Genomic DNA, 12,744 nt, shown 5'->3' on the forward strand with positions numbered 1-12,744 from the left:
GAATGAAGAGAATCACGGCGATTTGATGGACTGATATCGCGATTATCTCGATGAGACGTATATCAAAAATGACCGTGACCCTGGAGAAGCAGCCTGGAATGCGAACAGAAGCTAACACACGGCATTTAGTTATTAATATAGACTCAAGACTATACGGGAATCTATGCTCACTCTTGAGTCAAACTTAAGTATATTAGGGTAAAACGTGCTGCGAAACCCTCGTGTGCTGTCCAAAATCCCATCGCAAAGCTTGTCGTGGCAATGATTGATAGGATGATCACGGTGAGGCATTCCGCCTCTTGATTCAAAAGCAACCTCGCCCAGAGGTAATCCATCAATGATTTGAGCATATGTTATCTCTGCAATGTCTGTATCAAGAATCCGGGCAATCGCACTCGTTACGGTATCTTGATGGGCCTGATCCAAATTATGTATCGCGAGTTGCCTGAGACCGGCGCCAGTCTGGCTGCCGCTCACGCCCAAGAAGAGTGATGATCTGTTCGTTGGTTGAAACGACATCTGAGCTGATGAATTAATATTTCTGCAGCTCGACCTCGAGAAAATAAGGAGTTCAGTGTCATGAAAGGAAGCCATTTGTAAGTGGAGTTGGATGGCGCCAACCCCTGGTACTAAATCTGGATGTTAGGTGACTTAAGCGCCCGTCTTTGCATTTACCCGACGACTAAGTGACTTGATGGGCCACCAAGACCAGGGACATGTCACTTTGCTTAGCCTTCCATTGGCATCGGAACGTTGGGTCAGCATGCAAGATATTCGGCTGGGAAAGGACCATGGGACCTCTGGATCGTGTTACGGACGTATGGGGTAGTTAAAAATTGCACGCCGCGTTGGTTTCGGTATCTTCTTCGTCTTCATGCTGATTTTGGCTAAAGTGTCCTGATTCTATGTATTGTTGGCTACTTGAAATAAGCAGGCTGTGTCTAGTTGATTTTCATTTGATATGGGGGTTAAAGTAGGGTTTGGTTTCAGCAGCAAAGTGTCGAGTTGACCCTAGTAGACGCCATTCGTAAAGTCAACCACAATCGCTTTCTCAAGAAGACCACCCACATTAGCTATGAAGGTCTGATGAGCTGGGTCAGTCTTGACGTAGTAGTCACGATCCTCTGCCGACTCAAAGGTTGCAACGAACCCATGGGTTATCTCGTTCTACTGGTTGTCAGCACCAGATTCACGCAAGGATGGTCTGGTAGCAATACCTGCATGCCCTCAGGCGAGTTATCCTTGCCACCTTGCAATGATAAAATGTATGGCTTGTTGCTCGTAGGATGGATGCATTGTTCTTTCAGTTGAAGGAAATCATCACATGTCTAGCGCAGTCGGTTTGTCAGTCAATTGGCCAATGAGCCTTTGTTTGTGTCATGTACTTTTCTTATATCTTTTTGGTCGACATCGTCTTTGAACTGAAAGAGTACAGTGTGAGTGATCGACATGTTTGCGCTGCCAGCTTTGATATGTGGAAGTAATGTTTGGTATGGTGCGGAGTATTCTGAGAATTATAGATCAAGACGTCACAGATAGGACAACAGTGGGAACCCAAGACGCCATGTTTTCGAAGCTTATTGGTCAAATACATCCTTTACGCTTCACATCACGTGGGGCATTTATGTAAGACCATCTCTGGTACCATCTGTCTCTTACTTTTCTACTATGGTTAAAATGAAGGTCAGTTTTGATAAAAGAAAGAGAAATCCCATTGGTTACATTTCCTCAGCTTGATACTCTTCGCTACCAAGGCGTCGATGACTCCATTTCTCTATATGAACAGTAACAGGGACGAGATATGCTCTCAGACCCCGCTCTCATTGAGACTAGGCTCGTCAGCCAGAGACATCACCAATCGAGCCATGTCCTGACGAAGACTCTCATGATTTGAGAGCTGAGGGTTGCTGCACATCCAGGCGGCCTTCGGTGTCACGGGCTCACCATACATCAGCTTGAGACAGAGGACGTCTGTGGGTTTGATGTGCTCGGCAAACTTGGGCATGTCGTCCGCGACCAGTCCCGCGAGTGCATCAAGTTCGAACTCGATCGCAAAGTCGTAAATAGCGACGGCGCGGGTACAGAAGTTGGTTGACTTACAAATGCAACGGCACTGGCCAGTGTGGAGGTTGTAGAACCTGCCATTGCGCAGGAATACAGCGGCGATGTCGATGATGCATGAGCAACGTCCGGAATCAAGGCTTCGGGTCCTAGAGCGACTGGTTCTGGTGAAGTGTTCCTCAAAGGCTGGGTACTTCAAGACATGTGAAGCGGGTATTTCGATTGCCTCGTTCTTGTTGTTGAAGATCTTGTAACGCCTAGAGCTTGAAAGCAGTCAACTACCAATCATAACATGGTCCCGCCACCAGGTAGGGATCTTGATATGTACTTACGAAACGTTGCTCAGGTCCGACATACTGCGGGTATAGTCTCCCGGGCCCATAGCGATGTGCGAATAAGCTATGGGACTTGCGTGCTCAACCCCCTGTCGAGTTGAACTAGGCTTGGTAATGGCTCCGCTTTGCCTGGCGGGTGTACTATATCTTGTATGAAGACGATAAAGAGCTGGGTTAACGTTACTTAGAAGGCCTGACGAAGTTGAATTTGGTTGTGTGACGCGCTTCCTTGTTGTAAGAGAATCGAGCTTGAGAAGATGGAAAACAAAAGAAAAGTGGGTTCACTCTGAGATTCCAACAATATCAAGTCGGACTCACAGCACTTCATGGTGCGCCATTCTATTAGTGGGGCTTGTCCAGGAAGGGGAAACGAATCCTACCTTTCTGCGTCTGAGTATTACTGATATCAAAGCCCCAGCTCTCGGTTAGTCTTGTCCTCAACTTTGCTCGTCTCTTCGCCGACCCCCACGAATATAACGCAGAGGAAGTGGTGCTGCCATCTTGGACGCCACTATCCGGCCAGTACCAGGAATTATGCAGCTAAAAGTCGGATATAGAGAACGGAAAACAGGTCTAGACCATCTACTGCGGAACCATCTGTTACTGGGGTTGACTCAAGTCAGGATGAGTAGGATTCTGCAAGAGTATCTCACTAATTCTGTCTTGAACGCTTCATATTCTTTTCCTGGTGCCCATCTTTTGTTTATAAGCTGACAGTTCAAATAATGGTTTTGTTGTTCATTTCAAATAGTATAAATCTCGCAGCCCCTGTCGATATCCCAGTAACTTGGCCACTTAACACTCAAACACAACCGACGACTGAATTCCCAAATACCTTAAATATCTGAGATCAGACAGGTTATTGACATATCCCACTTCGGGTCCGAGTTTATTTTGCGCCATGGTCAAAGATAAGGGGCCGAGGCCGCTATTACCGTCTAAAGCCAAAGGTGTCATCAACCCCAGAATCACGCAACACCCACCATATAGCACGTCCCGACGTCGGCCAACCAGCCCTACCAGAAAAGAAGACTCGAATAATCGCTACGACTGTTTATCGATTAAATCGGTCCATAGTTTTATTCACTTCGGCCAAGTTGGGTAGCAGCGATAACGACCGTGGACCCCATCTCAATTGACGCGATCGCTAGCAACAATGACTGCATACCCACCATGCGAGACGCGACGTATAAAAAAGAAGTGCAGATCTCGCCAAGTATGAGGTCTCTTCTCAGTAACCTTTTTGTGTCTGTCTTGATCCCAAGCCACGCTGCGCCAAGTAACAACGGGTGCCTGCCAAGCAAACGCTATCAGAAATGGCTGAAGCTAAACAGACGACTGCTGTTACGGTCGATGATGGTCGATACGATCGAGATACCGATAACTCAGCGACTGACTACGAAGAGAGCGAAAAGAGCGGCAAGTCCTGGAAGAGCTACGTCTGGGATACATGGGAGTTGCCCAAGGAGCAGCGATGGCTTCTTTTCAAGGTTGACGCTTTTGTCTTGACGTTTGCTTCCATTGGGTACTTCCTCAAGAACATTGATCAAACAAACGTCAACAATGCGTTTCTGAGTGGAATGAAGGAGGAGCTCAATATGTATGGCAATGAACTTGTTACTAGTAAGTCGCCCAGCCAGGAGCTTCACCAATCCGACTAACATTCAACAGGCACATCAATCTGGACCGTGGGTTATGTCGTCGGTCAAATTCCTTCCAACTTACTTCTCACTCGTGTATCGCCGCGCTGGGTTATCCCGTCACTGGAAGTAGGTTGGGGCATTGCGACTATCTGCACTTCAGCTGTGCACTCATACAAGGCTTTGTACGCTCTGCGATTCCTCGTTGGTCTTTTCGAGTAAGTGAATACACTCACATTACAGCCTTCGGGACTCAATTGACTAATATGACTCCAGATCCGGCTTCTATCCTGGTATTCACTATATGCTCGGCTCTTGGTATACCCCTCGCGAGATCGGAAAGCGCGCCATGATCTTCTGGCTGGCTGGTAGCATTGGTAACATGTTCAGTGGCTTCCTGCAGGCAGCTGCTTACACAAACTTGAATGGTGTCCATGGTCATGCAGGCTGTAAGTCCTCTCTCCGCCTTCGATAAGTAGCGCTGACCAAGGCAAAGGGCGCTGGCTCTTCATCATCGACGGCATCATCACTCTTCCCCTCGCGGTGGCAGGCTACTTCTTCTTCCCTAACCTTCCCCAAGACGGTGTCAAAACTTGGTGGACTACGCAAAGGGAGCATGAGATCTCCATTGAACGAATGAACGCCATCGGGCGAGCTGGAAAGGAGAAGTGGACAAAGGCGAAGCTCAAATCTATTCTCCTGAGTTGGCACACATACTTCCTCCGTAAGACACCAGCTGCTACGAGCGTTGTTTCTCTTACTAAACTGTGACATAGCTATGATCTACGTCCTCTGGAACAACGCATACCCTCAGCCCGCAATGGGATATTGGCTCAAGAGCTTCAACGCCGATCCTCCCCCTGTACCCGGCACCTCGTATTCCGTCGCTCAGATCAACAACTTGCCTCTACCATCTACTGCAATCTTTATCGTTATGGCTCTATTCTGGGGCTGGCTTTCCGATGGGCCCATGAAGGGTCTGCGATGGCCTTTCATCTACGCTGGTGCCATAATCGCTGTAAGCTAACTACCACCTCGGCGTATAAAACAAACAAGGACTGAACCCTTCAATAGATGGCCTTCAACATCGCCCTTCTCAAGATGCCCCTTTACGGAAATAACAGAGACCGAACTCTTGTTTACTGGTTTGCCAACATTGGTGTAAGTCTTATATACCTGGCCTAGCGGAGATAAGCAGAAGTGCTCACAAACCCCTTAGAACGGTGCCGGTCCCCTCATTCTCAGCTGGATCAACGAGATCTGCTCCGCTGATACCGAAAAGCGAGCCTTACTAGTAGCTGCGGCTAACGACTTCGCCTATGTGGTCCAAGCTGTGGCTCCCAACTTTGTCTGGAAGACTACCGATTTCCCTAGGGCTGCAAAGGGTTATACATGGTCCACTGTTCTCAACGCTCTGCTGAGTAAGTCGCCCGAGACCCTGATCGATCAACTGGTTTACGCAATACTAACTTACTCATCAGTCGTCTGGACTGCCGTTGTTCAGTTACTTCTGGCCTGGGATAGGAAGCGGCAAGCCAAGGCTCGGGAAGTGATATCAGAAGACTCAGAGGCCAATTCTCAAGAAGAATCACACGATGATGGGAAGACTTCGGAGTATCCTGCGGAAAAGAAGACGGATCTTAGCTAGGGCTTTCACTTCAGCAGATTGGATAAAGGAGACATCTCGTAGCCCATTGGTGTCAACTGTAAGCCGTTCGGCTAGCTATTATACCAGACTTCCTGAATCGTTAGATCATCCGAAGACAGTTCTCCAACCTACCCGGCGGGTTTAAATCCTCGCAAATTTATTACTCGAGAATCAATTGCTATCGGTGATTTCTCGAACCTTTAAACCGTAGACGCCGGCTTTTCATTTTGCTATTCGAAGTACAAAAAGCTGGTCCAAACCCCTCCAACAACGGACAAGTCTCTGGAGCATTCGCAGCAGCATCCCAACCCGTAGCCTCTCAAGGACTTCTTCTTTAAAAACTTGTCTCGTCCGACTAGAACCGGGGCACCTCCTGACGCCATCCTCTTGGAGAGACTCACGTTCTATCCCTTTAGCACCTAAAAAAGCACAAATAACATCTTTTTGACTTCTGTCTTACTCCGAGGACGCGTCCTCTACTGTGGCGGAGTCTTTCACAGTTTACAGAGGTCCGTACTTCTCTTCATACTGCTGGACCTTGCGCTTCATTTCGCCCATTTCCACAAGGGTGATGTTGGCAAAAGTTCGACTGGCGCTAGTTTCGCTTTTTAAACCGGCGATCTGGACTTCGGTGATGGCCTCCTCGCTCATGGAAACCCGTTGGGTGAAGTACTCGGCCAAAGCAGTCTGGTTGCTCTGAAGCGTCCAGTTGGCTTCTCTAAGCATCTCCACGAGGCCGAAGATTGAAAGTCGGTCAGCCATCTTGGTGAAGTCTGAGTCTAGCGAGTTCGTCCATTTCGTAGTCCAAAGCGAGACCGTGGACCAACAGACAGTGTTGCATCCGGTTGTAGTAGTGGGGTGATCCATCCCAATCCTCTGGCTTTCGGCTCGTCCATGTTCCGTTGCGTAGATAGCCAACAAAGGCAGCCGTTTGTGTCTTGTTCAGACAGTTGAGCTTGACGGCACCCCTGTGGGCGTCGTAGGAGAGCCTGAACCTGGGATACCTCTCCAACAGATCGACCGAGATCCAGTAGATTGAGTTATCACCGAATATGACTTCGACGGTACTATGGGGATAAGGACTAGCGTTTGGTCAGTAAAGATGTACAAAAAAATGTAAACCTGTAGCTTATGCTTCGAATACTTCCGACTTAATCAGAAGGTTGCCGAACATCCTGGCATCTTGACTTTCCATCGTCAGGGACTCTTTTGATTTTAATTTCAGTCTTCGAATTTCAATAGTAACTTGAGTGGATCGTCGTCTGGCGAGTGTCAAGTCAGTGTAAGGCCATATCAACTCTTGCAGGCATGCACTAACCCTTGAGATGTGGGATCGTTTGAAGGCAGAAGAAATTCTGGAGAGAACAATGACCAAAGGGAGGAAATACGAATGTGGGTCTTCAACAACAGTAAAGAGTCATTCTTGACATAGTAGACCAGTAAATCAAGGATGGGCTAGCATTTTAATAACTACTAAACTATTAATGGGTCCAAATATAACAGGAAAGCATTACTGATGCTCCAAAACTTTAACAAAAAGATATATGCTTAGATTAGAGGATTACAGGGTAGTGAATAAATAATTCTTAGTACAAACTGACTTCTTCCCTGACTACTGAGTGAAATTCCCTTATATTTATGCACGCTTCCTCTAACAGCCTCCGATACTCTTCTCACCTTACCGAGTTCTGGTCCAAACTTCCATAGAGCACGTTTGGCTGTTAACATGTTGAACCCATATCCCTTATTTATATACGATAAATTTTACAACACCAATAATTATGCTAGTGACCACGAGGCAAACCTTGCTTGTGAGCTAAGATACATACTGTAAGATTCAGGGTAACAGACATCCTCGTTAGTGGAGCCAATAGTAAGTAACCTTTGCTTGTCAGCTGAAATCGGTAGACGCTTTTTTAACGCTCAGGCCATAAGCGCGTCTTATTCCCCACCACTCACCTCTTTTCACTCAGGACCCATCTCACCATTGGCTTCATGTCATATCAATTGGTCTTCTAACCACAACTACCTCAGTTTCAGCGATGGAATCTCAGCCCGGTGCTACCAACCGAAAGCGTGTCATCACAGCTTGTCTGACCTGCCGCCATCGGAAAGTCAAGTGTGATCACGCACAGCCAGTTTGTTCACCGTGTAAGAAAGGAAACCGTGTTTGCACTTACACCAGCCCGCAATCAACTTCACAGTCCTCTCGCCTTAGTGGGAACCGAGTGTCAAGAAGCAACCGACAAACTGGTCAAGACGATATCAGGAGTCGCCTCGAACGGTTGGAGCAACTTCTTGAGCGCGCCCTCAGCGGTGGCCCTGCCATCCCACAACATCCGGCTGATACAACTTCCAATCCGGAGCATCCACATTCAAAGCATCAGGGACTGGGTTCATCACAGAACCCTCAGTCGGAAACCTTGTCAACCGATGGTTACGATGGCGCTTTACTCCTCGACGGCCAGGGGGGTCAATCTCGCTGGGTATCATCTCTTCACTACTCTCTCCTGGCTGATGAGGCAAGTCAATTTCCTCAATTGAGCTTCTGTCTCTAACAGGTGACTCCAGATTCGTGATGTCAAGATGCTGCTCGGAGGCCTGTCTAGCGATGCACCGAGAGAAAGCTTGCCGACAATCCGCTCAGATTCCCCCTTTCCATTTTCAGGACCTTCGACGGATGACCTCAGGATATGGGCACCTACTTCAGCAGATACATGCTTGATTTTACTTGATACCTTTTACTCTCACGTTGATCCGATGACTAGAATAGTTCACAAGCCTACGCTCAAACGACGACTGATCCAGTATATCGACTACACGTACGGCGTGAACGCTTCAAGTTCTGACGATGGGGAGTCTCTGGCCGCTCACTCTGGCGAGGATATTCATACTTTCGAACCATTGGCGTTGGCTGTCTTCTATTCAGCTACCAATAGTCTTTCGGCTGAAGACGTATTGTTGCAATTTTCTGTAGAAAAGGAGGCACTCCTTTCCCAATTTCAACATGGCGTGAAAATTGGTCTGGGGAGAGAGAAATTCTTGACTACACCAAGCATTGAAGTACTTCAAGCATTTGTACTGCTTCTGGTGAGTTTGTACTACTCCCATTTCAAAGTTGCGTCCTAGCTAACTTGCCCTTAGACCTGTCAGTCGCGGGAAGATGACATGGCAAAAGCCTGGACCCTTTTAGGTCTTGCTCACAAGATAGCGCTCTCACAGGGTCTCCACAGAGAGCCCTCGCTGTTCATTTCCACGGGCATGGACGTTGTTCGAGTTGAGATTCGCCGCAGGTTGTGGCATCAGATATGCCACCTCGACTATCGCTCTGCAGAAAGCAGGGGTCAAGAGCCGACTATATCAGACGAGGACTTCACCACCTTCCTTCCAAGAAACATATCGGATGAAAATCTCGTTGAGGGGGGGTTGGACGGCACATCTACACAGGCTGGGTTTACCGACATGACAGTTCACTTGATCCGTCTGTATGGTCACCACTGTTTCAGACGAATCGTCCGAGGCACATACAAACTTGAAAGGACGACTAAATCACAAGTCAAGAATCATGATGATACGAACCCAGTCGTCAAGCTTCGGTCGTTATTCGATGAAGTCAGAGGCATGGTGGATGAAATGGTCGATCACTTCCAAGCACATTATTTACAATACTGCAATCCACAGATTCCGGAGCAACGAATGGCAATTGGACTTGCAACGGTAGTTGAATGGCGGTGCTGGTCTATCTTCTGGTTGCGAACGCCAAAACAGTACCGGGAGTTTGTGATTATCCCTGAAGTCCGACAAATGTACGTTTGACACGAAAAGGCACTGCAGCTCTCTTTAACAGGAACCAAGGCTAATTGATCCTTTCAGAATGTTAGAGAAATCCGTCAACCTCATCGAAAGCCTGAACAAGATGCCAGATGATAAGGACGCCCAGCGGTTTGAGTGGCATATTGGTGGCCATGCATGTTTCCAGCCTATCATGCATATTGTCTCCGAGCTTGACATGCCCGACTTCGACGTTCCCAACCGACAAGCACTACGGTCACGAGCATTAGACGCATTGAAGAAGACTATGCACACGAGGGGTCGAAAAGTAACACCAATGTGGAACGCGATGAACCGTATCATCTCAAACTGCCTTGCCAAATCTACCTCAAGACACTTGCCGGTGACGCTATTCCAAGCTGCACGGATTGACTTCTCGGTGAACGAAACGACTCAAGGACTAGGCTCTTCTGCCACTGAGTCGAGCCCCGCACTGCTGCCCGATATGCCAATTTCCCGAGAATTTGCATCATCAGCTTCATTGCCTGACTTCACAGCGTTGGGGAGCATAGAAATGCTGGAACCTGACATTATGTTTGACTGGGTACGTGAACTTGCATCTCTCTGGAAGAAGCACCACCGCTGACAAGATGACCTAGGGATTTTGGAACATTGACCCTGCAGCTCCTGGTCCGTATTGAATGTCAACGCTGTTCTGCCTGCCTGAAACAAAAATAGGCAACCCTGAGAAGACGTTCTGTATAATTTATAGGGGGATCCGTTAGTGATCGGATGGCTGAATTCGAGTCCCATCGATACATTATTGTGTTATTGGCCCTTCTAATAGATAATCATGACTCCATCTGTTCTTGATGATCACGAAGTCAATGCTTATGATTGTAGACTTGTTTGCGGGATTTCGAGGCTGGGGAACTTCGGCGTACGATGCAGGAAAACTCCTATGCGAATCTGCCAGTAAAGGCCAAGTAAACTCCACAAGCAATTTACAAGAAACTTGATATCATGTTGCGTGAGACACCTTTCGAGGTCTGATATGGCCTGACGGTATACAGAAGGCGGGTTGTTATGCTGATCATTTATCAGTACTTAGCACTGGGACGGAACACTACACGTTCTTGAGCATCTGTATGCAGGGTTTAGCTCAAATTTAAAGACAAACATATGTGTTTCGGTTCTGCCAGTCGCCTGGTAACAAATTTAATGACTTAGGAACTCTTCACCGGTATCGGCCTTGCACTGGTTCATCTGTTACTCACCATTGAATTCGGCTACCATCACCTGAGCACATCTACAGATCATACAAAGCTGGTGACTCCCAACTTGGCCAATGCCAGTATCTAGGGAACATATCTGGATGTATGGCGGGCCTGAGTCAGTTTTCCTGGATTCAGAGGCTGGGCAATACGTGACAGCGTGCGGGTGACAGAGGATCAAGGATGGTAAAACGATTATCATTATGCTTTGTCCTTCATTTAGTTCATATCAGCCGTCCAGAGTTCTGAGGAGACCGCAGGGCACAGCTGGTCCCTGAGGTGGTGAAAAATGTAGTGAGGAAATGCTGTAGCAGCACTTGCACGCGATCCGAAGTTTCGTCAAAGCAAAGGCAATACAATATCGGAGTCGAGCCCGAAGGTTCCCGGTGAATCTCCCTTCTCGTTATTCGAATGTTGATCTGCTAGGTGGCAGGGTAGTCAACGAATGACGAAACATAAAATAAGGTTTGGCATAGGGGATCGTGAGGTCATTTTGATTCTTGAAGCATCGGCTGCAGAATGACCTTCAGTGTACTTCTATCATCATGACAGCTTAGGTTCATTGCTTTCTGGCTTTGATATGCTCCTAGTAGCCAAGGGTCGTTGTGAATTATCTGATATCGACTTGTCTTGAAAAGTGTTTGGTGGCTTTTGTTTGAGGCTCTGACCGAAAGGAAACTGTTTGAAGGCAAAAATGGTTGTTCTCAAAGCAGATTACTACAGCAACCGTTCAAACCAAAAGCTGCTAGTTACAAAGGAGACTCACCGCTGACAAGGGAGTGGTCCAGCGGGTAGTCACATCTCCAATTGGAGCTGCAGTCGTCAGGTCCACCACAGCGCGCTCAGTCTCACAATAAGAAGAGGGCCAAGGAGCAAGACTGTGCGTTTGCGTTACACAAGAGGCTCGGATCCTTTTATTTTTACCCGTAACTTTCCCTTCTTTTCCTCTTTCTTACCACACTCCTCCACAGACTCGGCAACCTGCTTCCCCTGCGACAAGAAAATCAAAGGTCGAAAGCAGCCACCATGTCTAACAACCACGACAACGGCAAGCAGCCTTCTAAAAGGGAGTCCCGCCGGGACAAGTGGGCTATGAATCTCGTCAAGTCTGACAGACTCGAGATTAAGGGTCCGTCCGAGGAGCAGCTCGTTGAAGCCAATAGCTCTTCTAAGAATGCTTCCCTCACGGTCATGGGTCAACCTCTCTATGTATCAGTCTCGTCTCTTGTCTTGTTTTCTTACTGACAATTGACTTTAGCCCTGGTTCCGGATCTTCCAAGGATGCTCCCATCGTTGCCATGGGCCAGCGTCTGTATGTATCTGTGTCATCTTGCTTCGCTGATCATTACTGACAATCAAGCTTAGCCCTACTACCCATGTCACTGTCACCATCCGCTCCCCCCACGGCGACGTCCGCTTGCCCTGGTTTGTTGTTGGCCGCCACCCCATGTTCGCTGCAATGTTTGAGGGCGGTATCCTCCAGTGGCCTGGTGCTTCTCCCCATCAGGCTCGAATCATCACTCACTACCTACGGGCCCCCGGCCCCAACTACAAGATGGTTTCTTGCGAGCCTTTGCCCCATGAGGAGAGATTGGAGCGGGAGTTCACCGATGCTCTAGCAATCAATGCTCAAGCAACATCTTTTAATCTTCTTGAACTTGCCGGTCTGGCTCTGGCCCACATGGAGGCGTATGGAGACATGATTTCTCTTACCAGGATCATGATCAATTTCATGGCTCAGGGCGAATGGTACCAGCGAAATCGGTGCTATGTTCAAGACTACGTGACTCGCCGTTTCACCTCCACCTACCCAACGGCTATGCATCATGACCGCGGAGGGTTCGGACACCAAACTGGCGATCCCCTGATCGACGGCCTTCTTGGTGCAATCAACCGCCTCCGCTTCCCTGATTTGGCCTTCCCTTCCTACCCTCATCACTACTACTAAGGTCAACCCTTGAGGAGATCAGGGTCCACTGTAAAGCTGCTGGATCTGTTACTGAAACGATTTCGAA

The 12,744-nt window shown here is 48.1% G+C and overlaps 7 protein-coding genes across 8 annotated transcripts; 3 read left to right on the forward strand and 4 right to left on the reverse strand.

Moving 5' to 3' along the window:
• Window positions 1–42: 42 nt before the first annotated feature.
• On the reverse strand, window positions 43–594 carry FOXG_18582 (uncharacterized protein; the record flags this gene model as incomplete). Its single annotated transcript, XM_018398711.1, has 2 exons — window positions 43–111; window positions 172–594. 2 exons carry the CDS (start codon window positions 592–594, stop codon window positions 43–45), a joined length of 492 nt encoding a protein of 163 aa, XP_018237776.1.
• Window positions 595–808: 214 nt separating this feature from the next.
• Window positions 809–1,503, reverse strand: FOXG_03545 (uncharacterized protein). The gene is made up of 3 exons (XM_018381317.1): window positions 1,386–1,503; window positions 1,218–1,328; window positions 809–1,167 (listed from the first exon to the last, which is right to left on the reverse strand). Exons 1-3 carry the CDS (start codon window positions 1,449–1,451, stop codon window positions 1,012–1,014), a joined length of 333 nt encoding a protein of 110 aa, XP_018237777.1. The 5' UTR covers window positions 1,452–1,503; the 3' UTR covers window positions 809–1,011.
• Window positions 1,504–1,807: 304 nt separating this feature from the next.
• On the reverse strand, window positions 1,808–2,443 carry FOXG_03546 (uncharacterized protein; the record flags this gene model as incomplete). Its single annotated transcript, XM_018381318.1, has 2 exons — window positions 1,808–2,318; window positions 2,394–2,443. The coding sequence occupies 2 exons, from the start codon at window positions 2,441–2,443 to the stop codon at window positions 1,808–1,810; spliced, it is 561 nt and encodes a 186-aa protein (XP_018237778.1).
• A 1,206-nt stretch (window positions 2,444–3,649) lies between these two features.
• Window positions 3,650–5,854, forward strand: FOXG_03547 (uncharacterized protein). The gene is made up of 8 exons (XM_018381319.1): window positions 3,650–4,019; window positions 4,068–4,254; window positions 4,313–4,485; window positions 4,533–4,760; window positions 4,813–5,054; window positions 5,111–5,197; window positions 5,256–5,457; window positions 5,518–5,854. The coding sequence occupies exons 1-8, from the start codon at window positions 3,713–3,715 to the stop codon at window positions 5,682–5,684; spliced, it is 1,593 nt and encodes a 530-aa protein (XP_018237779.1). The 5' UTR covers window positions 3,650–3,712; the 3' UTR covers window positions 5,685–5,854.
• Window positions 5,855–6,185: 331 nt separating this feature from the next.
• Window positions 6,186–6,879, reverse strand: FOXG_18583 (uncharacterized protein; the record flags this gene model as incomplete). The annotated part of the gene is made up of 3 exons (XM_018398712.1): window positions 6,186–6,463; window positions 6,516–6,766; window positions 6,836–6,879. 3 exons carry the CDS (start codon window positions 6,877–6,879, stop codon window positions 6,186–6,188), a joined length of 573 nt encoding a protein of 190 aa, XP_018237780.1.
• Window positions 6,880–7,656: 777 nt separating this feature from the next.
• Window positions 7,657–10,380, forward strand: FOXG_03548 (uncharacterized protein). 2 transcript variants are annotated; one of them, XM_018381320.1, is made up of 5 exons: window positions 7,657–8,206; window positions 8,256–8,774; window positions 8,829–9,490; window positions 9,558–10,059; window positions 10,115–10,380. In XM_018381320.1, exons 1-5 carry the CDS (start codon window positions 7,727–7,729, stop codon window positions 10,154–10,156), a joined length of 2,205 nt encoding a protein of 734 aa, XP_018237781.1. In that variant the 5' UTR covers window positions 7,657–7,726; the 3' UTR covers window positions 10,157–10,380. The 2 variants fall into 2 exon arrangements, with proteins under 2 accessions (XP_018237781.1, XP_018237782.1); XM_018381321.1 differs by having other exon boundaries at window positions 7,657–8,774.
• Window positions 10,381–11,755: 1,375 nt separating this feature from the next.
• FOXG_03549 (uncharacterized protein) lies at window positions 11,756–12,677 on the forward strand (the record flags this gene model as incomplete). Its single annotated transcript, XM_018381322.1, has 3 exons — window positions 11,756–11,949; window positions 11,988–12,041; window positions 12,095–12,677. The coding sequence occupies 3 exons, from the start codon at window positions 11,756–11,758 to the stop codon at window positions 12,675–12,677; spliced, it is 831 nt and encodes a 276-aa protein (XP_018237783.1).
• Between the last annotated feature and the right edge of the window lie 67 nt (window positions 12,678–12,744).

The sequence above is a fragment of the Fusarium oxysporum genome, chromosome 8 (assembly GCF_000149955.1).
Source record: "Fusarium oxysporum f. sp. lycopersici 4287 chromosome 8, whole genome shotgun sequence".
NCBI lineage: Eukaryota > Fungi > Ascomycota > Sordariomycetes > Hypocreales > Nectriaceae > Fusarium > Fusarium oxysporum.

What these genes read in the sequence shown, in the direction of transcription:
- FOXG_03545 (XM_018381317.1), bottom strand. Translation starts at nt 1,451, where the DNA reads ATGTCGATCACTCACACTGTACTCTTTCAGTTCAAAGACGATGTCGAC. An exon ending in ACCAAAAAGATATAAGAAAA is followed by an intron (nt 1,329 to 1,385) that starts GTACATGACACA and finishes CGACTGCGCTAG; the next exon opens with ACATGTGATGATTTCCTTCA. An exon ending in ACTCGCCTGAGGGCATGCAG is followed by an intron (nt 1,168 to 1,217) that starts GTATTGCTACCA and finishes GACAACCAGTAG; the next exon opens with AACGAGATAACCCATGGGTT.
- FOXG_03547 (XM_018381319.1), top strand. Translation starts at nt 3,713, where the DNA reads ATGGCTGAAGCTAAACAGACGACTGCTGTTACGGTCGATGATGGTCGA. An exon ending in TGGCAATGAACTTGTTACTA is followed by an intron (nt 4,020 to 4,067) that starts GTAAGTCGCCCA and finishes AACATTCAACAG; the next exon opens with GCACATCAATCTGGACCGTG. An exon ending in ACGCTGGTGCCATAATCGCT is followed by an intron (nt 5,055 to 5,110) that starts GTAAGCTAACTA and finishes ACCCTTCAATAG; the next exon opens with ATGGCCTTCAACATCGCCCT.
- FOXG_03548 (XM_018381320.1), top strand. Translation starts at nt 7,727, where the DNA reads ATGGAATCTCAGCCCGGTGCTACCAACCGAAAGCGTGTCATCACAGCT. An exon ending in AAGCATTTGTACTGCTTCTG is followed by an intron (nt 8,775 to 8,828) that starts GTGAGTTTGTAC and finishes ACTTGCCCTTAG; the next exon opens with ACCTGTCAGTCGCGGGAAGA. An exon ending in ATCCCTGAAGTCCGACAAAT is followed by an intron (nt 9,491 to 9,557) that starts GTACGTTTGACA and finishes TGATCCTTTCAG; the next exon opens with AATGTTAGAGAAATCCGTCA.